At 41.8% G+C, this 24,279-nt stretch overlaps 1 protein-coding gene across 1 annotated transcript in view; it reads left to right on the top strand.

The window, feature by feature from the left end:
• Window positions 1-21,719, top strand: part of MDN1 (midasin AAA ATPase 1) — a 173,798-nt gene extending 152,079 nt beyond the window's left edge. Inside the window, exons 85-102 of the mRNA XM_042939361.1 lie at window positions 292-430; window positions 1,859-2,025; window positions 2,588-2,734; window positions 3,235-3,379; window positions 6,304-6,626; window positions 7,102-7,278; window positions 8,365-8,466; window positions 9,172-9,373; window positions 10,479-10,643; window positions 12,121-12,284; window positions 12,995-13,084; window positions 13,996-14,111; window positions 14,699-14,873; window positions 16,525-16,598; window positions 16,692-16,806; window positions 17,685-17,748; window positions 19,148-19,290; window positions 20,312-21,719. Of these exons, the coding sequence (XP_042795295.1) occupies window positions 292-430; window positions 1,859-2,025; window positions 2,588-2,734; window positions 3,235-3,379; window positions 6,304-6,626; window positions 7,102-7,278; window positions 8,365-8,466; window positions 9,172-9,373; window positions 10,479-10,643; window positions 12,121-12,284; window positions 12,995-13,084; window positions 13,996-14,111; window positions 14,699-14,873; window positions 16,525-16,598; window positions 16,692-16,806; window positions 17,685-17,748; window positions 19,148-19,290; window positions 20,312-20,500 (2,697 nt within the window). The 3' untranslated portion in view covers window positions 20,501-21,719. The remainder of the gene's footprint in view (window positions 1-291; window positions 431-1,858; window positions 2,026-2,587; window positions 2,735-3,234; window positions 3,380-6,303; window positions 6,627-7,101; window positions 7,279-8,364; window positions 8,467-9,171; window positions 9,374-10,478; window positions 10,644-12,120; window positions 12,285-12,994; window positions 13,085-13,995; window positions 14,112-14,698; window positions 14,874-16,524; window positions 16,599-16,691; window positions 16,807-17,684; window positions 17,749-19,147; window positions 19,291-20,311) is intronic.
• Window positions 21,720-24,279: the final 2,560 nt, after the last annotated feature.

The raw sequence follows: 24,279 nt of genomic DNA, 5'->3' as shown, positions 1-24,279 counted from the left end.
TTTGAGACTGCATATTCTTGTTAAATCTGGATTTTTTTAACAATTCACATGAAAAAGAACAACAAAATTCTGTATTCTCTAATCACAGCGCAGTAAAACTGGAAATTATAGACATATTAAAGCAAACTAGAAATTGTTTGTGGTTGTCTCTGTTGGTTCTCTTTTTTTCTCTCCCTAGAGATAACTTTATACCATTAATGTTGGCATTTAGGTATTTCTGTTTTATTTAGAGCTAAATAAACATTAGAAAAGTTACAATGTTTATGTTTTCTATAATACTTTTTGATATAGGCAGAAGATACACTTCAGAAAGGCCAAGAAAAGGATAAAGAGGATCCCGACTCAAAACCAGACATTAAGGGCGAGGATAATGCCATTGAGATGTCAGAAGACTTTGATGGGAAAATGCATGATGGGGAACTTGAAAAAGGTTTGAGATTGTCACTTCATTCTTGTTTTTAAAAAATACTTTATCTAGGAAATTACATTTTCCCAATAAGAAGCCTATTATCTTTTTTAGCAAGTTTATTACTCTGCATAACTGTAGATGAAAACATCACCTATATGCATGTTTCATCACTGTCTCCATGGAGGCAGAAGTCTGTAGTCCATTCTGGAGATTCTTCTGAGCAAACTGAGACATTGACTGGTATTTTGGCTGCCTCATGCACTATGTGCAGTGACTTCAGGGAACCTTGAAGGAACAAGGAGAGATGTCCCTAACAGAGCTTGGCTTAAAAGTAAATTGTTCAGGGGAGCCTGGGTGGCTCAGTTGGTTGAGCCAACTTCGGCTCAGGTCATGATCTCGCAGTTTGTGAGTTCGAGCCCCACATCAGGCTCTGTGCTGACAGCTCAGAGCCTGGAGCCTGCTTCAGATTCTGTGTCTCCTCTCTCTGCCCCTCCGATGCTCACGCTCTGTCTCTCAAAATTAAATAAACATTAAAAAATTAAAAAAAAAAATGCCTCCTTAAAAAAAACTTATATTAAAAAAAAGTAAATTGTTCAGGGTAGTTTCTTAAAAAATCTTTTTAAAAATTATAAAAATAGAGATTTGTGACAGATGATTTGGAACAAAAGTTCAAGAGTAAAATATCTATATCTACATTTGTAAAATAGATACCTATACACACACCATAAATAGTTCTATAGTCAGCTTTTTTCATTTAACATATAAACGTTCCCCTGTCATTACAATTTGCTTGAGAATATGATTTCTTATAGCACATTGTCATCTGTTGTGTTTATACCATAATTCAGTTCTTACCCCTAAATTTCTCTCCAGAGCTTAATTTGAGATAATTGTGTCTTCTTCTAAGTGAAGATCTTGCAGAAATGAAAATTGACCTTAGAGTAGAAAAGCATATGCTTGCCTAAGCAGCTTAAGAATATAACCTTTGTCACAGTAGACTGAGCAAAAACAATTGCGAAAAATTATGATTGAGTTAGATGTGTGATTTTAAAAGATGGTCAAAATAGAAGTGTAGAGTATGTTGGAGATGGGGAGGAACCTTGGACATCATTTCACAGACAAGAAACCAAAGCCCAGTAAAGTTGCTGAGTCTCATAATGATGAATATCCTCCCCACCCCCCAGCACCAGAAGTAGACATCCTGACAGCTGTTCCATCACCCTTCTGTTTATTAATATCACACATTACAGACTTTTTTTTTCTTCAAATAGTTTGCAAAACACAGTAGGACTGCTTCAGGAGATCTAAAGGCATCTGTGTGTACAGTGTTCTGTAAATGCAAGCAGTAAATCTCAGGTGGGGCACTTGCCAGGTGGTGGGTCCATGCCTCTTCTGCACATGGCCCAGTCAGTTCGGGGATTTGCCTAACCTCAGTGCTTTCCCTTACAGAAGAGGATGATGGGAAATCAGACAGTGAGGGCGGAGACCTGGATAAACAGATGGGCGATCTGAATGGTGAGGAAGCTGACAAACTTGATGAGAGGCTTTGGGGTGATGACGATGATGAGGAAGAAGAAGACAGTAAAACTGAAGAAACAGGACCAGGAATGGATGAGGTAATTAAAAGATTCTCCCCACCCTGTAATCCCCAGTTTGAGAGGAGACCTTCTTCCAACAAGCTACCACTCCCTGTCATTTACTGCTCTTCCTTTTCTGCCTTTTTTTCTTTCTTCCATCCTTCTTTTTTTTCTTCTTTTTTTTTTTCTGTCTTACTTAATTGAACTCAGAGCTAAAAGAATGGTCTGACCTGGGCCATTCCATGTGTAATGGAGGAGGAAAATTAAGGAGACTGTGCAAATGCTCTGATTCTGCTGTTGGCCACTGAACCTCCCCAGCTCTCTGCTTAGGAGAAATCAGGGCTGGGTGTGACACTGCAGCAGCACAGTGTGACCCACCCCACTGTTCACACGCCTGCTAATACTGCTACCATCTGGATGAAGCCAGAATGTTCTTTCCAGGTCATGGAGGACACCCTGTCAGCTGGATATTTCCAGAGGATAGGCTCAACAGACAGAGATTGTACATGTCTAAGAGCTAGTTTAGATAGAATCAACTTACGTGAAAGCGGTTTCTTAGATTGAGAGTAATGATTTTGTTTTTTCTGCCTCTGATATTTAGGAAGATTGTGGACTTGTTGCCAAAGACGACAACTTGGATGCTGGGAAGTCAAACAGAGATAAAAACCGAGATAAGGAAGAAAAGGAAGAAGCAGAAGTTGCTGATGATAGACAAGGCCAAGACAAAATTAATGAACAAATAGATGAGGTAATGAGGATTTGAAACCAGTCTGCTCCTGATTCAAGGTCAGGGCTCACAGCTCCTGGGAGTCTCAAGACATTTTTTTTTTTTTTTTTCCTATTCATCATTTTCCCATTGGCTTGTAAAAGAACATGTTACAAAGTCTCTCAACAGGACATAAAATATCTAACTATTGGTTACTAATGAGGTCTTGATTCTGTTTGGGCTCATGCTGGAGTTTGGAAGCTAAGTTCTGTGATTCTTTTCTATATATCTTCTCATAAATTTCCGTTTCCTCTTGAAATTAAGTAACACAGTACCTCTTATCAGTGGAGAACCTGCACAGTAAGTGAGGTTTGAAAATCCAAGATGAAAATTCTAGAAACATCAGTAAAATTCTAACATGTGGGAGAAATTTTAGGGAAGAGATCTTGTATTCTCTTAGCATAAGTGCTTAGAGCTAATTATTTGCAAATGCTACTTTTTAAAAAAAAATTAATTTTTTCCTGTTCTCTCCATTGTCAAAGAGGGAATATGATGAGAATGAGGTGGATCCTTACCATGGCAATCAGGAAGAGCTGCCAGAACCTGAGGCCTTGGACCTTCCAGATGACTTGAACCTGGATAGTGAAGACAAGAATGGTAGTGAGGACACAGACCAGGAAGAAGGAGGTGTGTCTTTCAAAACCTAAAGAGACCAGTTCAACTCACTGAAAATGAGCAATAACCTATTTCTTCAGGCCATATTATGGCCAAGTCATAAATCGTGTCTGGTCAGCCCAATTCCAATTTGAGAAAATTGTTTGCTTTTTTTCTATAATCTTTCTCACCTGACTAGACTTAAAGCTTAATCTGAGAAGAATGAAAGTAAACTACCTGGTGTTTGTCATTAATTTACCCTCCTGTCCTGTGTTCTAGTACTGTAGAATCCGGGTGGTGCTTCATTTCCCCACAGCTGTCTCCTGATGGCCTGCCTTATGGGGTGATGTGAACACTGCAGTCTGGGTATATCCAGGCCTCTTACAGAGCCTTGTTACAGCTTTCTTAGGGAAATGATTGTTTCAGTTAATGATTGCTGTGCTTATGTTGTGTGTTTAGTTTGGAATATGAAGTCATTTTACTGGGGTATGAAATTGAATAATCAAAAGAAATCACATGGCACTTGACAATAATCTGCCTGTCACCCATTGTTCAGTTTGAGTGACTTCCCTAGGGAGAGCTGTCTCATATTGGAAGCATTATATAGTGCCCCGTAACAGAAGGTCCCCAATCATGGTGGATATCCAGACAAAAATATGAGCTAGCCTTACTATGCTTCATAATGAATCAGTTACCTATTTAGAAAACCCATTAAAATTTTTTTTAAACACCATATTGGGGGGGGGGGGGAGGGGCAGGCACCTGGGTGGCTCAGTTGGTTGAGCATCTGACTTCATTTCAGCTCAGGTCATGATCCCAGGGTTGTCGGATCAAGCCCCGCTTGTGTTCCATGCTGAGTGTGGAGCCTGCTTAAGATTCTCTCTCTCCCTCTGCCCCTGTCCGTGTTCATCCACGCTCTCTCTCACAAAAACACAAAACAAAACAAAAAAAACCCCACACCTTATTAGAACCAAATTAGCAAGTTACAAAAGAATAAGAGGTATCATTTATGTAAAAACTTAATACAATACTATATATTTTTTTTTAATTTTTTTTTTAACGTTTTTACTTATTTTTGAGACAGAGAGAGACAGGGCGTGAACAGGGGAAGGGCAGAGAGAGAGGGAGACACAGAATCCGAAACAGGCTCCAGGCTCTGAGCAGTCAGCACAGAGCCCGACGCGGGGCTCGAACTCACGGACCGTGAGATCATCATGACATGAGCCGAAGTTGGACGCTTAACCGACCAAGCCACTCAGGCGGCCCACTATATTATTATTAATGGGTACATCAAATGTAGGAAAACAGAATAAAACACAACTTCAGGTTATGGTGACTTCAGGTTAGGAAGAGCAAAGGCCTCCAGAATCCAGATAGTTGTACCCAGAATCATTTGTTTCTTAAAAACAAGTGGCAGAGGGGGCGCATGGGTGGCTCAGTTGGTTGGGTGTCTGACTTCGGCTCAGGTCATGATCTCTCACTTTGTGAGTTTGAGCACCGCATCAGGCTCTGTGCTGTCAGCTTGGAGCCTGGAGCCCACTTCAGATTCTGTCTCTTTCTCTCTCTCTGCCCCTTCCCTGCTTATTCTCTGTCTCTCTCTCTCTCAAAACTAAGTAAACATTAAAAAAAAAAAATTTTTTTTTAAAGTGACAGAAGTTTGGTACATAAATGGCAAAATTCACATCTATTAAATCTAGTAGGTGAGTATATGGGTCTTTTTATTTTATTTGGTTTTGCTTATTTTATAATATTTATTTTTGAGAGAGAGACACACAGATAGCATGAGTTGGGGGTGCGGCAGAGAGAGAGAGGGAGACACAGAGTCCAAAACAGGCTCCAGGCTCTGAGCTGTCAGCAAAGAACCTGATGCGGGGCTCAAACCCACGAAATGTGAGATCATGACCTGAGCCGGAGTCAGACACCCAACCAACTGAGCCACCCAGGTGCCCTTGGCTCTTAAGATTTTAAAATGCATTTTCCATGTTTAAAGTATTTAGTAATTAAAAAACAACAAATTAGTGAACTATTTAACCAGAATCATTTGGTTGAAGATTTGATAGAGGCTTTCCTCATGCTAAGAACAAGTCTTCACTCTTTGAATCTCTAGCTTACTTCTTTTTTTCTTCATTTTCATATAACTTTATTATAGAAGGAAAAGAAAATCTCCCAAAATCTATAAAGGCCAAACTTCTTACATTAAATTCTAGCTGACTTTTTAAGCACTAAGTTGTTGCTTCAGAGGTCATTTCATTACCATATAATTTTGGAATCTGACTTCATCCTTAAATTCAACAAGTAAGCCAGCATGAAATTAAGAAAATTAAAGAATTATTTGCTAACAAAGTGACTGTGATTCTGAAGTGTCCAAAGTATAGGAATGTTCTCTTAATAAAACTTTTCCAAATAAGATTGTTTCCATTGAATGTATGTTGTACTTTCTATTTATGATAAAGAAGGATGTCTACCAGTTATTCCCAAGGATAATGTCATTTCCTATTTTTGGTCTAAAAATGTCCCTATTGTGGCAGCTCTCAGGATTTTTTAGTGGATTACTTAGAGTTTGTTAATGGAATGCACCATCCAAACAACTGTATGTAAAATATTAAGTGTGGTTTAGAGCAGGTGTGGACTAAACTTTTTCTGTAGAGTCAGGTAATAAATATATCAGATTTTACAGGCCATAAACTGAGACAGGGGTTGCAAAAACTCTACTCTGCTGTTGTAGTAGTGTGAAAGCAGCCATAGACAATACAGAATGGGTGGAGTAAACACATAAGGAAATAGATATGGCCGTATTCCAGTAAAACTTTATTTACAGAAATATGTCGGCCAGATTTGGCTCTTAGGACATAGTTTGCCAGTTCCTGGCTTGAGACTAATAAACACTTGTGTTAACTCCATCCCATGTTAAATCATGTTAAATTTGGTGTTCTTTTTTTTTGTTGTTATGTATCCAGAAGATAATCCTTTGGAAATTAAAGAAAAGCCAATGGATACTGAAGAAGCAGGTCATGAAGCTGAGGAAATAAAGGAACAGACCGAGGCTGACCACAGTGAAGATCAGGGTCAACCTGAACCTGAAGAAGGCCCCAGTGAAGATGATAAGGGTGAGGGAGAAGAAGAGATGGATACAGGAGCTGATGACCAAGATAAAGACACTGCTGAACATCCTGAAGAAAACTCAGATGATGAGCGTCAGTCTCTGGAGGACAAGGACAAGGAAGCCAATGAGGAAAGTGCAGACAATGGCGTTCCTGTTGACCAAGGTCTCCAGCCCCAGGTATTGTAAGGTCTTTGGCTTGTCTCATGTTAAAAGTAATAGTGAGGAAGGGGCGCCCGGTTGGCTCAGTTGGTTAAGTGTCCAACTTCAGCTCAGGTCATGATCTCGCAGTTCATGAGTTCAAGCGCCACACTGGGCTCTGTGCTGGTGGTGCAGAGCCTGCTTGGGATTCTCTGTGTCTCTCTGTCCCTTCCCCACTTGCCCTCTTTCTCAAAATAAATAAATAAACTTAAAATAAAAAAATAATAGTGTGGGGGAGAGTTTACCTTATTCCCATCAGAATCTTTTAGGATACTTCTCTGTCACCAGGTGGCGCTGCTGAGCAGCTTTAAGTTTCTGTTTAAGACCCTTTCTGGCCATTACCCTCCCTGCAGTCTCCCCATGGTGAGCAGTGGGGCACCTGCCAGTTGTAGTGGTCCCCTACCTCATATTCTTCCCCCAGTGCATTTTAATGTGGTGTTTGCTTACCCTGCAGAAGCAGGAAGAAGAAGAAGAAGGGAGCGGGGAAAACTCTGACACAGAGGAGCAGGTGCCAGAGGCCACGGAAAGGGAAGAACACGATTCCTGCGGGCAGACCGGGGTGGAGAGTGTGCAGAGTGCACAGGCTATGGAGCTGGCTGGGGCTGCGCCCGAAAAGGAGCAGGGAAAGGAGGTGATAGGCCCTTACTGCTTCTGCCAGCTGCCTCTATTGGGGGGGGGGGGGGTCGTCTCTGTTCCCTGTGTGAAATCACGACCCATTTAGCTGTAGTTGGATTATGTGTGATTTTGTTTTGTTGTTGACATCTAAAAGATCATCTCTCATTCTTTGGGAAATGATCGGATACCTGATTTTATATGCCTCTCAGAACAAACCCTAGAATATTTGCTACACTGTATTTAAGTATTGTGCTTAATGAGAAAAAGCTATTAAACTCATAGTTCTTTGTGGGAGAACAGGTTCATGTTAATTTTTAGAAAGCTCCCAAGGAAAGAAAGGTTGCATTTAGACTTCATATAGTAATATGCCTCAAATAGTGTTTCCTTTTTCCTTGCTGTTCACCAGGCTCTAAAAGTTGTAACTTAAAAAGCAAAAGCACTTCTTTATTTCTTGAGCCAGAGTGATGTCCTGTGTATGGCCACAGTCCAGGTGACTGGCATGCTGTGGAAAGAGCACTGACAGAGGACCTGCTCTGGTGACTCTCAACAGCTCCTTAAGCCTCATTGAGCCCAGTTCTCTCACCAGTAATAACACCTGTTTATACTTCTTGTGCCCCCCTCCACCATGTTTATTGAGCACCCATTAGGTGATGCTAAGCATTTTCATTACTTCAGGTCCTCACAGTAGTCCTGTAAGATAGCTGGTTAGTGTTCTTACGACGTTCTCCATTTTATATTTGAGTTAAGCTGCAGTAAAGTGAAATGACAATCTCAAGGGTATACAGCTGGTTGATGGCAGAGTCTGGTTTCTAGTCGAGGTGTGTCCTGCCTTCAGAGTAAGCCATTACAATCCTGGAAACAAGGAACTAATCAGCCTTACATAGCGAAGTCACTCAAGAGGGTAACATATCTGGATATAGATGCTCCTGTTTTTGCCCACAGGCCAGGCCTTAGTCATGGCTCAGCTCCGGACCAGGGAGGCAGGTATATCATGTGACTCTTGAGAGGAGAATAACAGAGAAGCTATGCGAACTACAGCCCAGTAAGCAGGTGTTTGTATAGCATCTTCCACCCTCACTCTCTCATGGCTTGGATTTCACAGGAGCACGGGAGTGGAGCTGCAGATGCAAACCAGGCAGAAGGCCACCAATCCAACTTCATTGCTCGATTGGCTTCCCAGAAACAGACCAGGAAGGACACACAGGTCTCTATCACTCTTCAGCGAAACTTAGGTGAAGGCTGCATCTGGAAAGGATGTGCTAAGTGTGGTGGTTTTTTTAAAAAAAGCCACGTTCCCAGGCTTTGCCGTCTCACCAAACCTGATGATAGCCTCAGCAAGCAGATCAGGACCGTGGGGCTTTCCCATTGGAACCTGGGGCTTCTTCCCATGTGGGTGCATGTACACACACACACACACACACACACACACACACACACACACACACTCCTCCTTATTCCTGTTATGCAGCCTAAGGGCCAGTTGTTGGGTGCTGTTGCCTAGGACTAGCCAGTCTTTTTTCCACCGTCATTACTCTTCTGTGTTCTAAAAATTAGGTTTTTTAAAACATGGTATAATTCATGTACATGATTTATGAAATTCATATATAAAAACAATCCCCTAAAAAGCTTCCATCTTATTCCTGTTTTCAAGTCACCCTAGAGTAAATTGGTGCTACCAGTTTTATTTTAAAGATATTTTTGCGTATGTAACATATTTCAGATACAAAGTATATCATAGAGGTTATCCTGAATTTGTGTATAGATACATGACCATTCTTCTTAACTGCCTCGTTGAATTCCATTTTTGTATGGCTGTACGTAATTTAGTTAACCAGCCCCCTGTGGATAGACATTAGTTTTTTGGCCATTACAGACAAACCTCTAATGAATTTCCTCATATTTCCCACAGAGTTTCAAGAGGAAACCTGGACAGGCTGACAATGAACGCTCCATGGGTGATCACAATGAGCGAGTGCATAAGCGGCTGAGGACTGTGGATATGGAGAGCCACACTGAGCAGGGGCCAGCCCAGCCCCACGCCCAGGTGGAGGACGCAGATGCATTTGAGCACATTAAACAAGGCAGTGACCCTTATGATGCACAGACGTATGGTATGGTTCAGGGAAGGCTTCTCCTTTGTTCACTGAGCTCTCTGAGAGTTTATGCTGTATGACTGTGTGCCCAGCAGATGAACAAATCCATCTTAGGGATGGGAAATGGCTTTTTAAAATGTTTTCTCTCTAGTTCGAATTATGTGGGAATACGGTTTGTTTTTGGTATAAAGGTATCTGTAGACAAGTGCAGGTTTCGGGGTCTAGTGTAAGTCTTTTATATATCCTTGATAACAGCTGCCCGCATCCAAACCTAGTGCTTATCTCTCTGGGTTTCTGAGACATGGACATTTCTTCATAGTCACAGTGAGGTCACTTCCTGCAATGGCAGGAGCTGTGAACTAGAAATGTGTTTTTCTTATAAGTGAAAAGGAAAAAAAAACTCCACATAAGAAGGGAGTGGTCAGTCATTACTGAGTCTCCTTTTTTAGTTCTCTTGGTGACTTCTTAATATTTCATTCCTAGTATATAAACTCATGTAGATAATATTTATCTTTGAGCACAGTTTCAGAAATGATTGCTCTATCATGAATTACCTTATTTCTCTCTTCACTTTTTAGAAAAAAAAAGCAGTAATAATAATTTGCTACCATGAATTGAGCTCTTACTTTGTACCAAACACTGTACTGAGCCTTTGCTGCATGATCATGGAATTTTTACAATAATCTTAAGATCTACGATATTTCCATTTTATAGATGAGCACACTGAGGCCAGAGAAATTTAAGAACTTGTCCAAGATCACAGTGCTTGTCTTCAGCGTTGGTCTTTCTGTGTCCTGTGTTGCACTCTTACTCATTACAGTATCTCCGCTCATAAGTTGGTAAAGGAGGATAATTCCATTAGCTGCTCTGAGTCATGTGTCCTCCCTGTTTATTCTGGTTCGGTCTCTTGTAATAGCAGTAAAAACCTAGCTAAGCATCCTACTTTTGTGGTAGAGAATAGGCAGTTACATCAAAAGGTCAGTAGGGCATCACAGACAAGCCAAGCATTGTGTTCATGCCATATAGTTGGTCAGCAGGAGAACAGCATTAGTAAGATCTCAGAAGTGAAAAGTGAGAAACCACACCCACACATGTTCTATGTGTTTGTATGCTTTATTGGCAGATGTGGCCAGCAAGGAGCAGCAACAGTCTGCAAAAGATTCCAGCAGGGGTCAGGAGGAGGAGATGGAGGACACTTTCATGGACACAGAGGAGGAAGAGCTCCAAGCAGCAGACACAGAGCAGCTGAAGCCAGAGGAGATCAAGTCAGGGACCACAGTGAGCCCCGGTGGGTCCTATGGTGAACAAATCCCTCCTACGTTCGCTTACAGTAGTCACTTTCATGTGGTACCATCTGATCTGGTGGTTCTATCTACATCCTGACCCATAGCGTAGGTGTTCATTTGCCTATGAAAATTCCACTCTATCTCACCTAGGAGTCAGAAGGTGGAGGAGTGACGTTGGAGACACTGTCCTGCAGGAGACCTCAAAAGCCTGAGTTCTAGGCAAATGCCATCACTCTTCTTTAAATATGTAGAAGAAAAAAAATAGGACACTTACTTCAGTTATGACAGGAAGACACTTTTGATTATTAGATGTTTTCAATTATATGAAAATACTCAATTTTAGCATAAAATGCAGTAAAATATTTAGAGAAGTAGAATGGGGAAAATGCATGTGTAAAAGTAACCAAACTTCTTGCATATAGTTCCATTTCATAGTTGACCAAGTGTTATTACTGGATAATTTATTTAAAAAATAAAGATATGCATTTAACACATTAAAAAATAACTTTATCAGCAGTGGAATAAACACACATTCAAAAGAACTTGCAAATTGAAAAGCCTTTTTTCCCCTGCTTCCTGTCCTCTCAGAGGTTTTAGAAGCATTGACTGTGTCATTATATGACAGTGGGAATGGCATAGCTCTGATGAAAACTCAAAATCCAGACTTTGCCTCTTACTCACATTATAGGCTGAGGCATATTATCCATATTTTCTTTGCCTCAGTTTCCTCATCTGTAAAATGGAACTAGGATTTATTTATTTAATTTAATTTTATTTATCTTTTTAACATTTTTTTATCTTTGAGAGAGAAAGAGTGTGAGTGGGGGAGGAGCAGAGAGAGAGAGGGAGACATAGAATCTGAAGCAGGCTCCAGGCTCTGAGCCCCGATGTGGGGCTCGAACTCACTAACTCCGAGATCATGACCTGAGCTGAAGTAGGATGCTCAACTGACTGAGCCACCCAGGCACCCCTATTTATTTTTTTTAATTTGAGAGAGCACGTGCATGCAGGTTGGGGAGAGGGGCAGAGAGGGAGAGAGAGAATCCCAAGCAGGCTCAACGCTCAATGCAGAGCCCAGCGGGAGGCTGGATCCCATAAACCATGAGATCACAACCTAAGCCGAAATCAAGAGTTGGATGCCTAACAGACTCAGCCACCCAGGCATCCCTAGTTTTTATTTTCATCAAAGTTTTACGTGCATGTATTTTAAAGAGTCACACACTACACAGTGCAGTCTCCCCTATTCCCCTCCCTCCCAGAAGAGCCACCTTCGACCTCACAGTGGGGAGGAGAGAAGGTCAGGGGAGTAAGAATTGGCAGTGAATATCCCAAAGAGAAAGAACGTGTAGAACTTGTATGGGGAAACGTGCTGGGGAGTGAAGGAGTGAAGTGTGAGTAATCGTTAAGATCGGCAGGCAATCTCGGAGACTCTGTGTGTAATATCAGAGTAAGTAAAACAGTGTCCTTCTATGCAAATAGGCTATGATGAGGTGGACATGGAGACCCACACTGTTAGAACAAAAGAAGACCAAGATCCCAGGACCGACATATCCCAGGGGGAGACAGAGGATATGAAACCAGAGAGAAGCCAAGATTCGACCATTCACACAGCCCATCAGTTCCTTGTGGACACAGTTTTCCAGGTGCTAAAATTTTCACAAATTATTGCTATGATAAGTTAACAAAATGTAATTATAAACTGGTTTAAAATTTTTGTCTTTAGAACTTCATGGAATATCTGGTTATTTGGGGGCATCTCATCCTTGTCAAAGTGTTTAGGAAAACAGTTGGTATGACCACTTCTCTAAACAGATCACACCGTTCCGGCAGTTGATCCCAGGGTCAGAGTGGGTGCCCCAACCTGGCTGTGATGGTGTGTCTGGTTCTCCAGCCTCAGGCTCGCAGATCTAGATCTGCTCTTCCCATGTTCAGCATCCTTATGTGAGGAGCTGTACGTAACAATTCAGTTCATGCTGACGAAGTAGCAAGAATATTTGGCTTAATGCCTGCATTTAGGAAAAGCAGATTTAACTGTTTTCCCGAATCGTTTGACTTAATAGCAGTCTAGATTATTCAGAGAACATTTTGATATTGATAATTTTGTGGAGTTTTTGTTTTTATTTTGCTGGATAGATTTCTTCTAAATGGTAAAACTTCCTTTATCTTGTCTCTGCACAAAGGGAAATTGAAGAATAGTTGTCTGGCATCTTATTGTGCCATCAAATTTGCTTACGCTTTGTGTCTCAGGGGCATGTATTTGTAGTTCATACTACTGGGAAGAAGGCAGCCAGTGATATAATGAGTTGGTGATTTCAATCTAGGCTGCCTCTTATCTGTGGCTTTTTCTTCTTAGCCCATTTTAAAAGATGTCAGTGAGCTAAGACAGGAGCTGGAGAGGCAGCTGGAAACATGGCATCCACACGAATCTGGAAACCCAGAAGAAGTAAGTCACCAGTCTTTTCATAAGATATCTTGATTTTCTTTTTTTTTTAAGTTACAGCAAGCTTAACAGGTTCTTAGCACCAATTACCTTTGTAAAAGGGACTGAGTATATGAAGACTGTAATTACAGTCTGAAGCCTAAGTCTTTCTAGTGCTTTCTGCCTACTTTGCCACTAGACATGTAGTTTAATTAAACCACAGAAAAGCTGATGTGTTTATTTCCTTTAATTTCTCTTGCTAGCTCTATGAGTTATAACAGATATGACATTGGTTGTGAAATGAGGCAAAATGTGTCATCCTCACAGTAGGCCACCTGGAATATTGCTGGCTGACTTAATGTGGCAGCATAGCTTAAACAGAAGCTTCATTTTTAATGAGTTTGTATCCTGAATTTACTGTATTATCCATGTTTGTATTTTGTGCCTATAATCATCATTCCTACTACACACCTGTATGAGGGCTCTGTCATACTTGGAGCTTTGTGTCTGGGAAAGAAGCACACTGTTGGGATTGGCACTCATTATTTTTGCTTTTGAAACTTGACCCTGAGAGCCCATGATTAAGTGGCTGGATCTGCTGGCACCAAAAGTACCCACTCACAGCTCCCCACCCATACAGAATGTGCAGTTTATCCTCTTTGTAGGTGATGAGAATTAGTTGTTGATTTGGTCATGCAATCCAATATTTTCTGCCTTGTTGTTTCACCCTTTCTCATTCGGAACTGTGAGTTGTGGTTTTGGTAGAAGATGAGACATTTTTAGGATGTGGACTGGATGGCAGCCTGCCGAGTTGGCTTCTGTTGACAAGAGTTCACGTGGGTCATTTTCTGCTACTCTGTTTCAAGTGTCTTCTTGCTGTAAATGACTTGGCTGGCTCTGACGTTGTAAGAGTCACTTCTATGTCGTTGTCACAGGAGAAGGCTGCAGTGCAGATGTGGCAGAGTTACCTGGCCGTAACTGCGCCTCTTTCCCAACAGTTGTGTGAACAGCTTCGTCTCATATTAGAGCCTACCCAGGCCGCCAAGCTGAAGTAAGTCTTCTCCACTAAGCACACCCACTGTGCCCTGAAAAGATGGCTGTGTCACCTTTTCTATTGAGCTCAGCCCCTAACCAGTTAAAGTACTGGCTTCTAGGTTGCCATTTATGCTGTGTGGATGTTATTCCATACCTTTTTTCATGTTCTCTCTAAAAACTGAAGTGTCTGCAAAGTTTGGTACGAGTGCAGTTCCTTTGATTCATTAGCCTCTGATGAGAAAATTGGTTGGTGGAGCCTTTGGGTGGGTGTATGGGCTTGCTGCATGTGTTACTCACCTAGATCTTCGCAAAGGTTTATCCAAACTCATAGTTTCAGATTAGAAAAGAGTCAAAGACTTAATCAGTGCAAACATTCTTTTTCCAATTTTTTAAAACTTGTTGCAGCTTTCGTGGAAGGGCCTGATTATTGTCACATATATAACCAGTTTTTCTGGCTGCCCTCCTTTCTCAGTTGATGATGACATTTGAGTGTGTCAGGTTACTGGTTAAAAGGTATTATAATGTGATCTTATTCTTTAAAAAATTTTTTGGAGGATGAGCAATTGTTAACTAATCATTGCCCCATTTGGGTAAATTTAATAGAGGAGACTATCGAACTGGGAAGCGGCTGAACATGCGGAAGGTCATTCCATACATTGCTAGTCAATTTCGGAAAGACAAGATTTGGCTTCGAAGGACCAAGCCCAGTAAACGCCAGTATCAGATTTGTTTGGCCATTGATGACTCTTCTAGCATGGTAGACAACCATACCAAACAGGTAAGGAAACACGGGAGCTAAATTTAATGAGAAATTAATGCCAAGCCATGCTCTGTGGCCACCTAAAAGTTTTAAATATAATCTGGCAAAAAGCACTTTGAAATACCATTACTGTTCTGAGAATGTGCTACTATGTTTGAGAGGACCTAAAATTTTAAAACGAGTTCAAAAGGGCAGTTTTAGGATGTCTCAAATAATTGGTCCCTTACTGTTCGAGACCTTAAAAAAATTTTTTTTTTAACATTTATTTATTTTGAGAGAGAGAAAGAGCTCGAGTGGGGCAGGGGCAGAGAGAAAGAGAGAGAGAATCCCAGGCAGGCTGCCCGCTGTCAGCAGAGCCCAACGTGGGGGTTGATTTTACCAACAGTGAGATCATGACCTGAGCCAAAATCAAGAGTCAGATGCTTAACCAACTGAATCACCCAGGCATCCCGAAATTGTTTTTTAGCCTTGCTGTGCTCCTGTCTAGCTGTAGAAGAGTAACTGACAGTATTTATTTTCCACAAAACACACTGTACTGGTAAACTGTTTTTTAAGGCCTTGTACAACATATTTGAATATCATTGATTTTTAAAAGGTGTTTCATGTACATCTCTTTAAGTCTGAAATTAGTGCTCTAATAGTATTCACAAAGCTTAAGAGCCTGAATAGAATTAATTACTTATGATACCATCATTATGGACACAGAAGAGTGATGTGTTTTTGTTTTAAAGTTTATATATTTATTTTGAGAGAGAGAGAGAGAGAGAGAGAGAGAGAGCACAAGCACAGGAGGTGCAGATAAAGAGGGAGAGAGAGAGAATCCCAATCAGTTTCCATGCTGACAGTGGACTCAGTCTTACCACTGTGAGATCATAACCTGAGCCGATATCAAGAGTCAGTCACTTAACCAACTGAGCCATCCAGGCACCTGGAAGAGTGATGTTTTTTGCAGTGATGCTATTACCCAGTATGAACCAACGAGCAACCTAAATCCATACTTGTGCTCTGCTGTAAAAAAAAAATGTCACCTCTGAACCTAGGTTCAGGTCCAAGCTCCTCACTTACTGCCATATGATATTTGGCAATTTATTTACTTCTTAACATGTCAGTTTCATCTTCTGAACAATGAGGATTGTAACAGTATCTACCTCCTCCAGAGTTGTGAAAACTAAATGAAGTATGTACTGTGTTTAATGCCTAGCACTTGGTATGTATTCAGTAGATGTTAGTTGCTCTAAGTAGCATCATCTTTTTAATGAAATTTAAATTCTAAGACCAGGCTGTCATTTATTTATGGGTTAATAAAATAAACTGGTTTTTAAAATTTTTTGCCTATCTGAGATTACTTTTTATGTAGTTCCCTCACCCCCCTAAAAGGGAAAAATTCTGAAAATTTTATGGACCATATCTCTTAAGATCACTTTTATTAGATTCCTAGAGCAGACCTTTGCTACTGGTGTAATGGACTCTGGGTTTCAGGATTTGTGGGATTAGCCAGGGTCTGAGGCCACCATGGCCTCTGGGTTGATTATGAATAGCCATGTTGACATTCCCTGTATGCCATGCAAAAATAACATTTTCTGTGAGACTCTTGGTATAAAAAAGATTGAGAGGCACTGATCTAGAGGATATTCTGATTCCTTCAACCCTTAACCTTCTTATTTCATAGCTGGCATTTGAATCTTTGGCTGTGATTGGAAATGCTCTAACCCTCCTGGAAGTGGGTCAGATTGCTGTGTGCAGGTAAGGGTGCTTTTTAATCCCAGTGGGAAAATCAACTTCCTTTTGTTACCTTGATCACACAAAAAACACTGCATTTGTTTTTTCTATCCGTAGTTTTGGAGAGTCCGTAAAGCTATTACACCCATTCCACGAGCAGTTCAGTGATTTCTCGGGTTCCCAGATTCTGCGGCTCTGCAAATTCCAGCAAAAGAAAACCAAGATTGCTCAGGTATGCTTGTATCACATGTCCTCTGAACAGCCATTCTTCAGTAGCTGTGGGAGAGACATAATTTTTAGCATTCCCTCCTCCCTAGTATGGTGTTAGGACAGGTAAAAATTTCGAGGAAACAATTTCAGGATGCCAGGGTGGTTCAGTTCTAAACCTCAGGCCATGCACCACTGGAATAGAAACTTCCCTGGCATCCATTAACAAACAGAGTGTGAACTCTTTTTCTGAGTTCCTCAAGGGTTTCTGACTTTACATCACTAATTTTCAGGCTCCCTACTCTTTGAGAGATTTGGAACTTTTGTAGTAATAAACTGTCTCCCCGTACCCTTAATTGGGCCAATTTCTCTCCCCCCTTGACCTAGAGAAGAAATGATGTAAAATAGAGCCAATGACTTGCTCAGGATGACATAAGTTCAAAACACAGCCCAGGATAATGATTTTGTCCTCTTCATTTTTGCCCTCCTCTAGCCTACTTTATGTTGCACTAGACATTTTATGTTTTCTTGCCCTTTTCTGCTCAGCTATTTTCTTCTGAAAGACGACAGCTGTTCTGTTCATTTGGGGGAGTTACTGATGTCTTGTCTTCACCCCCCAGGGGAAGTATTTCTTTTCCTCTAGGGTGTGTTACAGAACACGAGTGGTGTGTGTGCCAGAGACGCATGTCCGTGCTGGAGAATGCCAGTGCCCAGGGGTAGATGCTAGCACTGCAAGGATCATCGTCCCCTTTGGATGGGGGGCGGGGAGGGACGGTTTGATTGCCTAGAGATCTGAGATGGTTATTTTGATAATCTCCTGAGTGTCAAAAGTAATTTCAATCTCTGTGACAGTGGGAAGGGTTTTCGTGGTTTTCTAACGGCCTGTCTCTGGTTCTGGTCTAGTTTCTCGAGTCTGTAGCCAGCATGTTTGCAGCTGCTCAGCAGCCCTCCCAGCACGCCAGTCCAGGTGAGCTGCAGTTCTCATCTTTATCCACACAACACTTTTCTACTGTGTGCATTCACAAGCCACTTGCTTCATGCCACAGAACCCATCTTTTAAAGTGGACGCTGCACAGGAAAAGTTATAAGCAGGAGCTGGAGAGATATTACGCATTCCTGTAATTTGTTACTCGGCCATTTATCCATTCAGAAATTTGTGTTGAACCCATACTCATGAGGCTTATAACCACTGGAGGAATTAGATACTAATTAACTACACCTGGCCCTTGAACAATGCGGTAGCAGGGTGGGGGTGGGGGGTAGGAGCACCAAGCCCCTGCACAGTTGAAAATCTGTGTATAACTTTTGATTCCTCAAAAACTTAGTTACTCATAGCCTACTGTTGACCAGAAGCCTTTACTGATAACATAATGAGCAATTTTGCATATTATATGTATTTTATACTGTATCCTTACAGCAAAGTAAGCTAAAGAGAAGAAAAGGTTAAGGAAATCATAAGGAAGAGAAAGTATATATGCAGTGCCATACAGTAAGATACCCACATATAAGTGTTCAGACCTGTGTTGTTCAAGGGTCAACTGTAGTTTGTTATAACAGAGTTAAGCGTTGTGAAGGAGGAGCAAGGTGTAGGATTTTAGTATAAAGAATATTTTGTAATATTTTAATAACGGAGGGAAGCAGGGGAGGACATAATTCAGAAACCAGCTAATCCAACCATGATTGACTTAGGGCTTGAAACACACCAGTTCTGTATCTAGCTCTTCCTAAAATCTCTCAATCTTGATCGTTTCGTGGAGAACCTTCCTATTTGAAGCATGTCCTTCACACCTCTCAACACTCACTAAACTTCCTTGAGAGAAAGACTGCCCTCGTGCACTGTATGTAGTCTTGCATTGGAAACATTATAGGTAAACCATGAATACAAACGTTAAAAAATTATTTTAATGGCCCCTTCTACTTAAGTTTTCTTTTAAATGAGTCAATTTTAAGAGGAGAAAAATACCCAGATTAGGTACAAGAAATTTGGAAGACCCAGTTCCAGGTTTCTGATTTAGGCACTTTCTTCTAATGGCCTACTCAATATTGCCATTTTTATACCTTATAGCCATGAGTATATGTTTAATTCTTGTATGTTGTTATACAATGAAATTGATCTAATGTGATAGGGAAATTGTTTTATTGACCGAAGCTTCATATGTCTGTGTAGCCTTGTGTCCGACTGTGGCATCTAATGTCCCATCTTAGAGGTCACTTTTGCTTATGTCCAGAATTCATCAGTTTCAGATGTCTGTTTAGTGTCGGCTTTCTCTGTGCTATTAACCTATTTGTCTTTAGGTAGCTTGGAGTTGTTAACAGTGGGATCTTCATTTTGTTCCCTTCCTCTCCTGCTGTATGTTCTACCACAGAAAACGCACAGCTCCTCCTGGTGGTCTCTGATGGACGCGGCCTTTTCCTCGAGGGCAAAGACAGAGTCCTGGCAGCAGTCCAGGCTGCCCGGAATGCTAACATCTTTGTCATTTTTGTTGTATTGGACAATCCCAGTTCACGGGTGAGTGATTACTAAAAGCTGCTTTTGGGGATAAAGTGGGGATACCCTTCATCATGTTCTATCTGAAATATGGCCTAGGTCACACCTTAACTCCTTATGTTCTGCCGGACACTATCCTAGGCACTGTATTTTTTGTTAATACTCCCACTTTACAGTGAAGGACAGAAACACAGGTCATAGGTCAAGAATTCCAGAATGTCTGGAATTCGGACATTCCAGAGACCACCCTCTTAACCACTTGCTGTGTCAATTCCTGCTCTAGTGGGTCATCCTTTCCCTCTGTACTGTGTCATTTCCGGTACGGCAGCCTTGATGATGGGCCTTGTCTACTTCGAACTATACACCAGCCCTTTCCAGTTACTGGTATCCTAGCAGTGCCCTTCTCAGAGCAGGAAGCATCAGTTGCTAAGTGAAAGACCCCCACAGGCAGCTCTATTCCAGGCGAAGCGTGGTCTCTGCAGGTCACATTAAGGCCTGGATAACAAGTAGGAAGATTTAATGTGAATTACTCCAAGTAGAAAATGGGAAATTGGGTTTTTTGGTCTCCCCCTCTCTTTTAGTGTCCATGCTCCTGGAAGGGGTGCTCAGAGATCTGCCTCCTCTTTAATGAAAGTTCTGCAAATTGTTTCTTTTTTTTTTTTTTTTTTTTTTTTTTTTTCAACGTTTTTTTTTTTTTTATTTATTTATTTTTGGGACAGAGAGAGACAGAGCATGAACGGGGGAGGGGCAGAGAGAGAGGGAGACACAGAATCGGAAACAGGCTCCAGGCTCCGAGCCATCAGCCCAGAGCCCGACGCGGGGCTCGAACTCACGGACCGCGAGATCGTGACCTGGCTGAAGTCGGACGCTTAACCGACTGCGCCACCCAGGCGCCCCTGCAAATTGTTTCTTAATAATAAAAGCTAATTTTATATTAGGAGTTAGATACAGGAGACCTAAAAACTATTAGCAAAAGAGATCAGGGAAGAGCTAGCCAAGGATATTGGTTTGGTTTTTATTTCAAAATGTCTCCTGTTTACAGGATTCGATCTTGGACATCAAAGTGCCCATATTTAAAGGACCTGGAGAGATGCCTGAAATCCGATCCTACATGGAAGAGTTCCCATTCCCATTCTACATCATCCTTCGCGATGTGAACGCGCTCCCTGAGACGCTCAGTGATGCTCTTAGGCAGTGGTTTGAGTTGGTGGCAGCCTCTGACCACCTGTAGGGAAGGAACACAGTCTAAAGTGAGACTTTACACCACTGTCAGACTTTGGCGCCTCCAGGCCGTTGCTCCCTCTTTTGGACAACTGCTTCCGAACTCACAGCTCTAAAATGTTATTTTATCTTAGATCTGATTTATAAAGATTCATCTTATAGCTGCAGACAGTTTTTATTACAATGTACACTTTATCTTATAATGTGCTTTCAGAGCCTGGCCGGCCTCGGCCTCTGCTGTTGCCCCGGCTACAGCCGTAACAAACCCAGGGCAGCGGCCGGTGCCTGGACCTGGAAGCCCCGGCCCAAGAGGAGGCCAGGGCCCAGCTGCTGCCCCCCTGGAGGAGTAGCTGCTGGGAGAATGGGACCATCCCAGTCCTTTGGACAAAGGACCACAGGCAGCTGCCCTTGTGACCCTGCTCTGAGGCTCTGCCTTGCCGATCCCACAGTGTGTATCTAAATGCCGTCAAGAGGCTGAGACAGCTGCAGCTTTCTAGAGGCTCGAGTGTGTGTGTTTTGTCATTGTGCTTCATGTGCAGGGAACTACCTTCTCTTTGAGGGTTAGGGAGGTCAGGGTGTGTGTGCTCTTAAAAAGCAACCAGATAGCATAGGAGCCCAGGTAAGCCGAAAAATGACCCTCGGGCTGTGTAAAAATGAAGTGGCTTTTCTGCCGTCCTTTGCATTTGCTGCTGCGGGAGACTATGCAATGATGGAAAAGTGATTTTCCCTTTGGTTATTTCATTCTCTCAGCGCCACGGTCCCTGGTGTCGTAGTAATTTATTTCTTTAGTTCATTTTTTTCTTAACCGTTAAGGGGAAGAATATTCCTCACACTGCTTTCAAGCTGGACTGAGCCAGTCTCATTCTGGAAAAGAAATGCCGTGTTTAAGAAAACTAAGCTACTTTTTTTTTCCCCCAGTTAAACTACATCAATGATTTTTAGACAGTTTTTACTTGGCCAGAAAGCACTGATTGAATACTTGAAATTGTTGCTGTATTCTATTTAAGTTGTCAGAATGTCGTTTTGTAGACAACATGCCATCACATAATCGTCTATCTCCCATTTGTTTTCAAGTTACACTGTGAAGTTTGCCACATTTTTGAGGTGGTCATCGAAGACACAGATTGCTTGTTGTTTAACCAAGTGTCCTAAAGCATGTACCTGAAGTTATATCATTTTTTATTCTAAAAAGCTATGCAGCTTATATTCTGAAAATTATTAAATATATACCACTGTTGTAATTTGTGACCAGTTTAAGTGTTTGAGAGGTGGAAAGTGTAGAGAGTGAGTGGGAGAGAATCTGAAGCAGGCTCAGTGTGGAGCCCAATCTCACAACCCTGAGATCACGACCTGAGCCAAAATCCAAGAATCAGACGGACTCACCAAGCATCCCTGTAACCATTCTTAATGGGACACAACAGGTGTGTAAAAGGTGTGCTAAGGGAATGATCTTGTCTGCTGGATCAGCGGTCACTAGCTTACGCTGGACCCACCACCTTAGTGGCTTCCTGAAATAAGGGTTTATTTCCCGCTTGTGTTTCATGTCCATGGTGGGTGAGCTGCCCACCATGCTCTGGCCTTGTGCTCTGGCCTTGTGGCACAGGAAAGGGTAAGTTGGTGGAAAACAATGGCTTGTACAGATTTTGCTCCAAAATGACACGTTTCATTGGCCATAGCCGTCTATAATGGGTCTGAAAGGGAAAGACACCAACATTCTGATGTGGTCTGTCATATGTACCTTTGAAATCGGACCATCTAAACTGAAGCCTCCCTGCTGATACCCAAGAGTCTCATTTGCAGCTTGTGCTGTGATGGGAAACGTGGGAGCAGTCCCAGGAGACCTATCGGAACTGTGACGGGGTGAGGGTAAGCAGCATGATGCACTTGAGTCACTGAGCAGGAGTTAGAGGGTATGCTTGCTTTCACTTGGAGCTTAACCATTATAGCTGCCTTACGTAGTCTTCATCCAAACCCCAATCTTGTCTGGTCTTTTATCCCATCTTCCCTTCTCTCCTGACTACACTGCACCTGGACACTCTTATTTTAGAGAACCCCAAGCAGGCTCCATGCTCCATGTGGAGCCCCCCACATGGGCGCCCACAACCCTGGAATCATGACCTGAGCCAAAAATCAAGAGTCCAATGCTCAACTGACTGAGCCACCCAGGTACCCTTGGAGCGCTTTTAATCTGTAGTCTGGACTACTTTGGTGGTAGCCCAGACAAGTTGCGTTGCCTGCTTCATCTTCTCATAACATCCAAGAAAGAGATCATGCTTCTAGGGTGACCTCTCCTGTCCCTTCTCTCACAGAATCCCCACCACAGAAGGTTCTGGTTACAGCAAATGAGAAGTCCTAGAATCTGCTAGCATCCTAGGTGTCCTTTGGAATTTTCTTACCTAATGTGCCTTTCTGGAAACACCTACCTAGCTCAGAATAAGCCCTCAGGTATGAACCCTGACACCATCTGTAATATTGCATTGGACTTGCACTCCCACTTTAGGTAGGAAGACCTAAGACAGGGGAGCATCTATGACTCATGACAGTATTTCAGGGTCTAGCATGAGTTCATGTATAAAAATGTCTTTTCTAATTTCTAGATTCAACACTATCAATTTTAATAAAGATTTTATAATGATCTGTAGGGAAAGGATATAAAAGATTCTTACAAGAAACTACAGGGGAGTAGTTCTGCCATTTAATAAAACATACTAGTCCTAGGTGAAATAATCCTGAACAATTTGTTTAGACCCTAAAAAAATTTACCATATGGGCATCATTTATTTATTTAGAGCACATGAGCCAGAGGAGGGACAGAGAGGAAGAGAGAATCCCAAGCAGGCTCCATGCTGTCAACACTGTCAGCACAGATCCTGATGTGGGGCTTGATCCCCTGGGATCACAACCCGAGCCATTATCTAGAGTTGGATGCTCGATTGAGCCACCCAGGTACCTCTGAAGAATGATCTAATAAATGGTGTCCAAATTATAGTTTAGCAGCTGGCAAAAAAACTGACATCCACATCATGCCATAAATCAAAATTAAAATATTTACACCACCTAGTTTAAAGTTAACCAGGAAGACATAAATACAGAATTACAAAGCTCTGAAGGGGAAAAGATGAAATTGAGAAGGTTTGAAAGAATAATACATGACTATATAGAAACTTCTCAAAGCTATATAAACAGAAGGACTAAAATTGCTTTTAGTTTTGAGAGAGCACAGGGGAAGGGCATAAAGAGAGGAGGGAGAGAATCCCAAGTAGGTTCCTCGCTGTCAGTATGGAGCCTCATGTGGGGCTTGATCTACCGAATTATGATCATGGCCAGAGCTGAAATCAAGAGTCAGACACTTGACTGAGCCACCCAGGTGCCCCCAAAAGGACTAAAATTGTTAAACAGGCAAACAACCCATATAAAATTAGAATAAAAACCTTGATCACCATCAATGGACCAGTCATGACAATTCATAAAAATGGCAAGGGATATTTAACTTCACTTTTATAAGAAAAAAAGGAGTTGCTATTGCAATTACACAAAACTTCAAAAGTAGTCACAGCATCACCCATACAATGCCTGGTAATGTTCAAGAAAGCTAATCATCAGAGTATAGGTGGCAGGTCCTGTTTCTAGTAGGACTCAGGTCTTACTTCACTTTACAGATGAGGAAAGAGGCTGGGAGAAATCAAGTTGCCAGAAAAACACAATTAGAAAAGGGGACCACACCAAATAATTCCAACAAGTGACACAATCAAATAAATGCTCACTAAACAGGTAACCAAATGAACATTT

The sequence above is a fragment of the Panthera leo genome, chromosome B2 (assembly GCF_018350215.1).
Source record: "Panthera leo isolate Ple1 chromosome B2, P.leo_Ple1_pat1.1, whole genome shotgun sequence".
In the NCBI taxonomy this organism is placed as follows: domain Eukaryota; kingdom Metazoa; phylum Chordata; class Mammalia; order Carnivora; family Felidae; genus Panthera; species Panthera leo.
The sequence above is the reverse complement of the archived record's forward strand: the minus strand, read 5'-3'. Positions and strand labels throughout refer to the sequence as shown.